This window comes from Tyto alba, unplaced genomic scaffold (genome assembly GCF_018691265.1).
Source record: "Tyto alba isolate M040663 unplaced genomic scaffold, T.alba_DEE_v4.0 Super-Scaffold_27, whole genome shotgun sequence".
NCBI classification, from domain to species: domain Eukaryota; kingdom Metazoa; phylum Chordata; class Aves; order Strigiformes; family Tytonidae; genus Tyto; species Tyto alba.
Window position 1 is genome coordinate 12,558,575 of NW_024881301.1, and position 11,605 is coordinate 12,570,179.

At 37.8% G+C, this 11,605-nt stretch overlaps 1 protein-coding gene across 4 annotated transcripts in view; it reads left to right on the top strand.

The window, feature by feature from the left end:
• Nucleotides 1-10,578, top strand: part of ANKRD12 (ankyrin repeat domain 12) — a 66,635-nt gene extending 56,057 nt beyond the window's left edge. For all 4 annotated transcript variants that reach the window (XM_042797884.1, XM_042797883.1, XM_042797885.1 and 1 more), the window contains 4 exons: nucleotides 3,627-3,725; nucleotides 5,842-5,985; nucleotides 8,835-8,930; nucleotides 9,303-10,578. In XM_042797884.1, coding sequence (XP_042653818.1) covers nucleotides 3,627-3,725; nucleotides 5,842-5,985; nucleotides 8,835-8,930; nucleotides 9,303-9,488 — 525 coding nt within the window. In that variant the 3' untranslated portion in view covers nucleotides 9,489-10,578. The remainder of the gene's footprint in view (nucleotides 1-3,626; nucleotides 3,726-5,841; nucleotides 5,986-8,834; nucleotides 8,931-9,302) is intronic.
• Nucleotides 10,579-11,605: the final 1,027 nt, after the last annotated feature.

Genomic DNA, 11,605 nt, shown 5'->3' on the forward strand with positions numbered 1-11,605 from the left:
GTGGCTTCCCTCTCACCAATGCAAATAGAAAACATAAGATAGGAGACATCAGGTCAGTTCAAAACAGAAGGAAACAAATCAGAATCTTCTAACAGAGTAAATTTAAATTGTACTTAGCTACACTGCCTTTCTGCTACATCAGTATGTTCTGCGGGGTTCAGTTGTCTTTATCTGTACTGCCTTCTGAGAAGAGATACCAAGATGATTAATTTCCTGCTTCCGATGGCTATCTAGTAGATACGTTTCTAGCAAAAGGGGTTCTGTCCAGTCTCTCTGGCATTGCTGTAGAAACTTGAAGTGGTAAAAGCTTATTTTAGTGGTGTTACTAGAAACTTGTTTCCTAAATGCGTGAAATACTGTAACAGTAGAGTGGGCCAGTCAATTTGGGTAGCATGGGTGAGAAGGGAGATAAATAGGGATGTGTGGATGTGTGAAAATAATTGCGGAAATGTTGTGTATATGTGAATCTGAGTTAGCTTCAGTGTTGCTCTTTTTTGTAATGGGCATAAATGAGGATTGAAGGTTTATAGAGTGAAGAGTGTGTGTTCTTGTTGTTACGAAGGATACAAGGCACGCAAGAAACTTTCTTGATTGATTTTCATGTGTTACAAGGTAGTGAAGATACATCTTGAACCTTAGCTGTTCTGATGGCTGCCTTCTGGTGGGGCAAAGAGGTGACAGGCTGAGTTCTGCCTAGGTTTTCTGGGACTAGAGAACGTTCAAGAAGGCACAGCCCCTTTGTTTCCTTCTCAATGGAGTCAGGGCCCTCATAGTTTTGATAACTTACTTTGGTTATACCAAAAAAAACCCAACCCAAATCCAAAACAAAAAAAAAACCTGAGGTCACCTTTTCCTTGTGGCATTCAGTTTCATGCACTATTCTTGCAAGTCTAATATACCTGTTTGTATTTGCCTCGCATGCTTTTCGTGGTCTCTTTACAAAAAGTCTCTTTGACTAGAAGATCCAAGAGGCTCCTTGAGCAGTTCTTGCCTTGAAACCTTTAACTTGCGTTTCTTTCGAGACTAGAAAGTTCGCTTCCTTTCTCCAAATCCAGCACAGGTTCGCAAGGTGGGATTTCCAGCAGGTGGTGTGAGACTGCTCAGATCCTGTTTTCAGGCTTTAAGGATCCGAGGCTCTTCCCGTGTTTCCAAGGAGAGAGGAAAAAATTAATGCTTTCACGAATTACTGTAAACAAACTCAATCTTGTATTCAGCTCTACGTTTTGGAAGACAGTAACGGGCTGAGTGGAGGGAAGAGTTTATAAACGTGTAGAGAGGCAGCAGTACTCTCCGGGATCACGAGAGCCGCACAGGCAGCCCCCGGCGCTCAGCGCTCGGGCAGGACGGCTCCGCGGGCGGTGCGGGGCTCCCGCCGCAGCCGGGGGGCCCCGGGCCCGGCCCGGCCCGGCCCGGCCCGGCCCTCCCCTCAGGGGCCACCTCCCGCTGGCGCGGGGCGAGCCCGCCCGCCGCGGCGCCAGGGCGCCCCCTGCTGCCGGGGAGGCGCCTGCCCGGGCGGCGGGGCGGGGTCCCGCCGGCTGCCATTTTAGCTGGTGGAGGCGGCTGGGAAGTCCTGCGTGGGGCCGGGGGCTGGCCGTGGCCTGCTGGGGCGGAGCTCGCCCGCGCGTGGAAATGGAAGTCCGCGCAAGTGTGCTGCCTAGAGGATTAAGTCCTTCCGAGCCGTTTCCCACGGGGTTGGTTCTTATTTCTCTTGCAAAATTCAACAGTCGGTAAATTCAAGAGAATAACACTGCATAATATTTGAAATTGTTGAGATGATGTGAACGCTCGCCAACTCGGATATTTTTATTTCTGGATCACTTAGCTGCCTAAACTCACAGAATGTTTATAGACAGATTGTTTATCTTGCTTCTTGTGTGCTGCTTTGTTAGCAGAAGCACTGAGATTTTTGAGAGATCTTTTGGGGTTTAGTAAAATTAATTAGGTAAAAGCTGGGTGTTACTACAAGCATCTTGCCTTATTTTACTGAAAGACTAGGACAGCACTAATTGTACTGTGCCATGAATGCGAAGTATCCAGGCAAAACTAGACTGCAGTGTATCTCAAGCTAAACTTAAACACACTGCTATCGGTTATGATTGAGGCAATCTATTCCAGTAGATGTTTGTGGTTGGGGTTTTTTTGTTGTGTGTGTTTGTTTTTAATACTGATGATTTATACAAAATGGCATATGCCGTAAAAGTTACTGGTTTGGGAGCTAAACCGTTTTCACTGAGAGAAGTAAAGTGTATCGTGTTTAGTAATTTGAAACACGAATGTGTTGAATGTCATTTTATACCAAATAATAATTTACGGGATGATCTGCAATTAGATACTCAGTATGTTCTTTAATTCCAAAGACATTGGCAAACTTCCAGTTGGGGAAAAAATTGTCCTGAAATAATATTCCAAGATAACAATAACTGAATAACTTTTGGTAGATAAATCACTATGTTACTGGCATGTCTAGATACAAGATTGATACTAGTAATGCAGTATGTCCATATTTTCATAGTGGTTCTATTATTTCTTGACAGTTGCATGATCTATATTATTGAATAGAGTTATTTATGTCTCTGTGTGTGTGTTACATACAAGATAAGAGTATAATGCCTGTAGGTATGTATTTCAGCTGTGGTTTCTGAGTATCAGTGGTAGAGAGCAGTATTTCATTTAGTTTTGATGAGTTTTTCCAAAGCAATATCAGTGCTCTTACATGTAGCGGTTGTTAAAAACCATGCTGAACTGTCAGACAGAACTTGCATAGAGAAGAGTGAGTTTTGGGTAGAGCCTTAAAACTCCCAAGATGTTTATTAGTTACTTCTAAAGAAACATCTGATTTCTGCAGTTGCCACGAGGGCTCCAGGTGCCTTTTCAGTGTTTGTCCTACAGCTCAGTCAGGACAGTAATACCACTTGTTTACTATAATTGACTAAAAATGCAAAATGTTTAGAGTATAGCCAATCAGTAATAGTGTTGATAACTCACTCAACTCTATTTGATTGTTTTGAAAAACTTAATTGAATAACTGACATGAGGAAACACTTTTCCAAGCCATGGCCTGGGGCTCTAGTGTACATTTAGTGCTTGCTTGCGTTCTTCATGATTATAAGAGTGGGAATATGGTCTGTTATCTTTTGTATCACATAAAATGCCCATGATGCTGTATACATATATCAAATGACATTTTCTTAGCAACATTTTTCTTTTTCTTACTTAGCTCTTGTATTTGGTGAGGCAGTTTTTAACTTCTCAGAATGAACAACTGTGCTTTAAAGAGTTTTTAAACCTGAAAGCAAGTTGTATTTTCACTATCTTCTAATGTATAGCCCTTTTAAAGAACAGCTATGGCATGCTGACAATGACTGGTTAAAAACACTGAACAGTTTCAAATGCCATTTCAGTCAGGTTTATTAACTTTATGGTGAAGAATCCTTAAAACCTTTTATTGCAAATGGATCAAAGTCACATAACTAATGGAATGTGTAAAACTCCTATTTTCTCTAAAAAAATACCTTGATTATGTGTTTTGTTTTTTTTTTTTTTTACATAAGTGCTCAAATCATATAGGCAGTGTTAAACATGTTAAATACATATTCACTACACTATGTATAAAACTTTTTCCATAGATTACACCACCTCCTTCGCTGTCGGACCCACTTAAGGAGCTATTTAAACAACAGGAGGTTGTAAGGATGAAACTACGTTTACAACACAGTATTGAAAGGGTAAGACTGAAGTAATGTATGTCTTATTTTCCAACTTTAAGCTTTAGGGTTTTTTCTTTTCCAACTGACGGACTGTATTTTGCTCAATTTAACAGTGCTTTAGAAGTAATCTTCCTTCTATCCAAATTTATGAATTTGAGAAACTTGTAAATAAAAAAATTTATTTGGGCAACTGTTAGCAGAATACTTAAGTCAGTAAGATAGCCATTTTTTCCTGTTAATTGCTCTAAGATGTGGCCCAGATTTTTCCCAGAGGCAGTGGGGAGTGGGAAGAAAGCTGCAGACTCTAGTTTTGAAAGCTAATAATGGTTGTAGACATCAGAACCAAAATGACTGAGTTAAAAGAATTGAAGCAAGAGTAAATTCTGTATTGGTAGAAGACACACGTGGCTCTAAGACTAAAACATTATTTGCAATATTCTGCTTGCAAAAACTGCCTAAAACTATATCTGTAGGCTTCACTGAATTTGAACACAGAAATTGAGAAAATATTCCTAGTTTAAGAGTATTCTTTGGTTTTAGGTTGCCCAAACCTTCTTCCTTGGCAGCTTTGATTTTGTCAGTATTGTAAGCCAGCTTGCCTGGGGACACAGACAGGACCCCTTTCTCATGTAGAATGTATCTTAAGGATTTCTACACAGCTATACAAGTATTTGGCTCAGTAAAACCCGATATGGTAGTTTTTTGATTAAATTGATTAGAATGTGGCTTAACAAACCAGTTGAGGGAGGGGTTTTACTTGAATTTGGTATTTCACTGTAAAGCTAGGTGTAAAATAACAAGCACAAAGAATATAAATGTGGTTAAGGACAGATGCTGCTTTTTCTGTTTTCTGAGCTTTTTATAATCCACCTTCTTTTCTTTGATGCAAAGTAGAGCCATGTTGCAGAACAGCAAACACACACGTTATTTTATGTCTTATAAAAATCTGCATATTTTTAGTTAATTTGCTCATATAGACTGTTCTTCAAATCAGATCCAATTTATACAACTGTAAGTCAAGTTTGGCCAAGTAAGCTGTATTTTCTTGTCTCAGTTGAGGAAAGAATCTTTGTCCAGCTATGAATTTATGGCGTTTCTGCATGTTTAGAAAAAAATAAAATAAAATAAATATATATATAAATATTATCCTGAAAATTACAGTTCTGCTCCAGTTCGCTTGGCCATTGTTCCTGGCATGACAGGCATGTGACAGAAATCATACAGTCATAGAATCATAGAATACCAGGCCGGAAGGGCCCTCAAAGATCATCTGGTCCAACCCTTCTTGGCAAAAGGACAGTCTAGACAAAATGGCCCAGCACCCTGTTCAGCTGAGTTTTAAAAGTGTCCAGTGTTGGGGAATCCACCACTTCCCTGGGGAGATTATTCCAATGGCTAATTGTTTTCATTGTGAAACATCTTCCTGTGTCCAGTTGGAACCTCCCCAGGAATAGCTGGTACCATTACTCCTCATCTTTTCCATGTGACTCTTTGCAAAAAGGGAGTTTCCACCATCTTTGTAGCCACCCTTTAAATACTGGAACATGGTGATAACATCTCCCCTAAGCCTTCTCTTCTCAGTGCTAAACAAACCTGATTCCCTCGGCCTTTCCTCACATGGCAGGCTTCCCAGTCCCTTGATCATTGTTGTGGCCCCTTCTCTGGACCCTCTCCAGCCTGCCCACAACTTTTTTGTATAGCAGGGACCAAAACTGAGCACAGTATTCCAGGTGTGGCCTGGCAAGCTCTGAGTAGAGTGGGATAAAAGTCAAGACACACAAACCAGTATCCCAAACCTGAGCTCCTCATACGTTTCATCTTTCACCTTCTTCATTAACTAGAACTTGCCTCAGTAGCACTAAGTGAAGAATCAGGGTGTGACACTCATCCAACAGTGGTGGTAGGGGAGAAGGTGTTTTTAGTTCTGACTTTCAGGGAACACACATCATTAAATTGAAATTTTGGTTTTGATTAGGTGAACAGCTGCTCCTCCCTCCACGAGTCCATTTCTCACACTGTTCAAAAGTGTAAGCCTTAAAAAGAAATGTTTAAATGAACATACGTTTTTATGACTCAAACTGAAATGCTTAATTTACAAAATGTATGTTTTTATGTTGATATCTTATTCAACTAGGAAAAGCTTATTGTTTCTAATGAGCAAGAAGTTCTACGTGTTCATTATCGAGCAGCAAGAACGCTAGCTAATCAAACACTACCATTCAGTGCCTGCACTGTTCTGCTGGATGCTGAGGTTTATAACGTGCCTCTGGATGCTCAGGTAAAGAGATGTGTTTCAGGATTTTCAGACAAAAAGGTCTTTCTAGCCTGACTCAAAACAAATGTTTGGAGATAATTCTGTTCCCATACTGAAATTATCATTGATTTGTCTGGAATCAAGATTTTGCACATTATAGATTGTTACTTTGATTAGGCCTCATTTGGGTTTACAGTAATGAGAGGATATAGGTATATGTACACCAGTTTTCTGTTTTGTACTGTGTCTGGTTTTCTTTCACCTCCAGAAATAATGAGAAGGATAAAATAAGAACATTGCTCTGCTGATTTATATGAAATCAAATATCAGCCATAATCAGCGTATTTTGGAAGCTTACAAATATAGCTGTACAGAAAAAAAATATCAGAACATAAGATCATTCTTGTCAGTAGTCCAGAGAAGAGGATCCAGTAGTGTCTGAAGTGATGAGATCGGTTTGTGAAATTTGGAAATGTTTTGTGGAGATACTCATAGTTTTCTCCTCTTTGTAAGGCAGTCACTAGAACTGTTCCAGAAAAAACAGATGACCAGCAGTGAAATGTTGAACACTACCAGATGAAATTACTTTTTCAAAATCACTTCAAGCTCCATATTACTTACATGCACCATGTTATTTACACGTTCAAAGTTGGTATTTAGTCCCGATTAAAACATAAAATGAGCAGTGTACTTTATAATCTGTATACCTTCTATGGACTACCACTCAGAGGTTTGCTGCAGCCGTATCTCTAAAAGAATATAATTTCATGGTGTCAGTATTTTGTGAACAGGTCTGCTAACTAACAAAAATGGAAACGGCATTCAGAACCCGATTCAGTGAGGAGCACATAATACAAGGAAGAAAAGTGATGTTTTGGATGTAATAAAAGTGTTAATGCATTGGATGTTGGGCTTTTTAAAATGAAACACCTGTATTTCCAACCTATGTGCAATTCTACTTTAGTCCTGGAGCCCCTTATAGGATTATTACAGCTTCCAGTTTCCTCAGTCTGTTATTGCATTTTTCCCCCATCTTTAAAGAACTAGAGCTATGCACAACGAGGTAATTCAAACAGGAGATAGCAGTTTATGGAGACTGTATTGTTCCCCCATTTTAAGCTTTATATTGACAAAAATCATCATTTCCTTAGCAAACCTGATAACTGATAGAGCAAAAATGAGATTTGATTTTTTTTTTCTTTTCTGTCAACAGTCCAGATATCATCATTGTTAGTTCTGAAGTTCAGAATGTCCTTTGCTTTTTTTTCTCCTCCAATTTAGAGGCCCTGAGCTTTTTATAAATTCGAGATAGAATGTCTGAGTTATGCATATAACTGCACTTTTATAGTTAACGTTTTAAAATTTATTTCAAATAAGCTGATTCTATATTTTAATTCTGTGCAACAAAATTAATCTTTATTGGGGGAGAAGTTGTGTGGTTTCCCTGCCAAGTATTGCAGCTTTTTTAACCTTCCATATAGTAACAACAACAGTAATAGTAAAATGCCTCTCCTTCCCCCTTGCTACCTCAGCAGCTTTGTGTTTCAGTCTGTGGCAACGTTTCTTAGAAAATGATAGTACTGAACACGATGTTCAGCAAAGTATTAAATATATATTTTTATTTAAATCAGTGTTTTAAACTACCAACTTGATGCTTTAATTGAAATTTGCTTCTTGGGGAGAATGTAAATACGTAAGAAACCATTCTGTTGTAATGCGTTCTGCCACTTTCCTGTTACCCCACTAGCAACTCTCAATTTTGTTCTACAATGAAGAAACATTTCTGACTGAATTTTTCTTGTGTTTGAACAAGCAGCTGGGAAGGGTTTGTAAGCAAAGAACTGGTTTATTTTGCAGGAAAATGACTACCTCAGAACTGTTTTTATGGGATTCCCGGGTCTTTGGAAGCTTGCCTTTACTGCTGCACATGTTGGGCAGACCTTGAGAACTGTGCTTTGCAGTTACAGGGGCCAAAACAAAGATGGGGGAGGAAAAAGGCCCAAGTTTCCAGTGAACAGACTGTTATCTGGCCACAGCTCACCTAAGTGCCTACAGTTCAGGGTTACAGGATCAGTGTTGTTGAAGGCTCTTTCTAGAACCAGTCTGCACCGTTTTCTAGAGATTTCAGTCTGCAGGTTTTTTGCCTCTTACCCATTGCTACAGTGTACAAATTCCTGCAGTGTCTTTTTTTTTTTTTTTTTTTTCTCCTAAAAAAGTAGCAGCAGCTTGTTCTGTTTAGTGATTATTATTTAAATGTTAAATTGACACAGTCTGGCTTTAGGACTGTATAGAGTATCTAGTTTCTCACGATGGGCAGATGTGACATTCCATATTCTTATTAAATAGTTTAAAAAAAAAAATGAGGAGGACATAAAACATGTCTGTTCAATTTTTTTAATCTTTTGGGGATTTTGATGGTAAAAATAATTTTTATTATTGCTTTTGAATACTTGTGTAGCCAGTTAAGTAAGGTTGCTTACATTTTCTTTTATTTATGTTTTTGCTTTTCCCTGAAAAAATACTAATTTAATTTGTTACTGAATTTTAAAGAGAACAAAGAGCAATTTTGTGGAAGGATCTGCCTTGTACTGATTAAGACTTTAAGGCATAAATCTTTAAGCCTCCTACTCTAAAATTCAAAAATAGAATACAGTAAATAGTTTGAAGGAATCTGAAAATACTCATTTTTAGTGAGCAGCTGGCTCACAGTGAATGTGGTGGTCAACATTTATGCTTATATATAGCTTGATACTTTGAGTTTGTTTTTCCATCTGAAGCGTTTATGAAGGTCGCGCAAAGTAGGTTCTGTGTTTTAAAAGATGTTTAATACTGAATCATCAAATAACAGGTTGAATAATTTTTTTTTTTTTCAGGCTGATGACAGCAAAACATCAGTGAGGGATCGATTTAATGCAAGACAGTTTATGTCATGGTTACAGGACGTTGATGATAAGTTTGACAAATTAAAGGTACACTTCTTTGTCTTTCCACTTTAAAAACAAAAAAAACAAACACCAACCAACCAACCAAACAAGAAACCCACCAAAACTCTCTAATGTTACTATTGTTACTGTGAAGATAAGATGACTAAATAGTAGGTTTGTGTGCAGTGTCATAGGATATTGTAGAGGTTTTAAAGGCAACATAAAGGAGGGTCTAGCATTATAAAAATCTGACCTTTGTTGCTATATACTATAATGGAATAACCTACAAATAGATAAATATGTAGTGGGAAAATTTCTTACTATCACCAGAGAGGCTCCTAGATATTTTTTTATTTTCAAACTTGTTGCAGTATTTTTTCAAATATTGAAATAACTTCTTTCTCAATTTTAAAATAGACGTGCCTTTTGATGAGGCAGCAGCATGAAGCAGCAGCTTTAAATGCAGTACAGAGGCTGGAGTGGCAGCTTAAACTACAAGAACTTGATCCTGCTACTTACAAATCCATCAGCATTTATGAAATTCAGGAGTTTTATGTTCCACTTGTTGATGTTAATGATGACTTTGAATTGACGCCAATATGACAGCTAGCATCTCCTGGCTCACCCTTTCCTTTGGACAACTGGAGATTTGAGGTGCAGTGATACACAGAGGTATTTTTCTTTTAAGGCAGAGCACTTAATTCTGTGGAATACTACCTTTCTCAATAATTCAGGTGTTCCTTCGGAGAAGTGTGGCATGGGCTCTTGTTCAAGCACAGAAGATGGATGCTAATTTTAAAGTCAGTTTCCCAGTAACTACCATTATCTGTATTTTAAAATTGCCTGTAGCTTTAGAACTTATTGCTGAAAAAAATGACGAAACATGGTGAGTTAACAGCGCTGGAAGCTGTTAATAACTAAAACAGCCACCAAAAAGAAATGATACTCAAAATCTGCTATAAAGCTTTGTATAATGAAGCTTCAGTACAGTTGAACTCCCACAGAAAAATGATGAAAAAGCCTGTGGAAGAAAATGTAAGACTTGGAGGAAAATAGTCTATTAATCTTATTATATTTTGTAAATTACTGTACAGTTTTCTTTTTGGAAAAAGATGTAATATTGTTTTCATTTTTAAATAATTTATTTTATACATATTGTGAAAATGTAAATAGTCTTGTAATTAATGTTCAAACTTGTATAAAATAGATATTTTAACTGTAAAACTGTTTTTGTCTACTGTTTTATTGGACCAAAGTTGTAGTTTTTATTAAGTGTAGTGTGTTCCTGGTTGGCAGTTCCTTTTTGTATGGCATGTGTTTGATTTAGCTGCTTGTTTCATCACCATAACTGTAAAAGAATTGAAACTGAACTGTATTGCATGCTTCACAGAACTCTTGACTCCTTTACTTCAATAACTGATACCTAAACAACTGTAATATTTACAAAATCATATTTCATATTAGTCTGCTGTTGTAATGCCATACCTATGACTTACTATACTGAAAATATTTTTGTGTAAAACAAACCCTTTTGCTCTTATATGGTGGTCTCGTAATAGAGCCTATTTTTTCCAACAAAATGCCTTTGAATGAAAATTCTTAAATTGTATATTGTCTATTTTAATATTAATCTATGGAAGGATATGTAAATAATTGTAAATATAATGTTTAATAAATTTTATTGGTCATGTTATTAGTTGGAATTTCTTAATATAGTAACACCAGGTAGATCAAATCTTAGCATTCCTGAAATATGTAAGGAGGCTTAACGAAAAACTTTAAAAAATTCCCATGTTGTGAAATTTAATGCTTTTTTATTCTTGGTACTGTTAATGAGCAGACAGTTAATTATTTATTAGTAGGAGGTTACATATATTCATGAAAAAGATTTGTTACCCTCTAGTCCATAAATTATTCAAGGATGCTTGGGATCTGGTGTCTGTGAAACTACTTTTGAAAGAAATGGGGCTTAGGCAAGAGACCTGGTTACCTGGAAGAGAGATTTAAAGTACTTGATTTGAACTGATTTTTAATTACTAGGTGAACTATTACAGAGTAGTTATGCTTGTCTGAATGCCCGGGGTGCCTTTCTTGTGGTGGAGAGCAAACGGGCATTGAACAAGAGACGGTGTGGACAGCAGGCTCCTTCCTGTGTGCACATCACTGCTAGTTCCAATCAAGAATAAAGTAATAGTAATGCAAGCGTAGTAACTTTTTTTTTCCACTTTTAATTTGTTAGGTACCTGTGGGAGGAGAAGTTGTTCCTGCTTTTATGTAGTAACATCTTCCTGACATCACTCAGAATTCAAGATGTACTGGGGAAAATGCAAATGTGATATTCTTATGAAAGTAAAATATTCTTCTGAAAGTAGCTGTAGGATTTTAAAATCATATAGAAATCTGTATTACCTGCTTAAAAAGACAAGGGGGAAAATGGATAAAGCTGCATAGTGTTAAAAACTAGTAAGTGGGAGTTTCAGCAGATAGTTTGAATAATAGAAAGTAGCATGCTTATCTAGAAGTGGGAGAACTTAATAGAGACCTTTTGAAGTATGGGATTTGGGAGCATTTTGTAACCAGCTGAAAAGATCAACTGGGTTGCGGGAGCGTTGGCTGTGTTAGAAGCGGGTGGCGAAAGTACTTGGGGTGGGGGAGAAGAACTGGGCGGGTTTATAGCTGGAGCTCGGCGCGGTTGTGCAGCGGTGCCTGGGCGCCTGCCC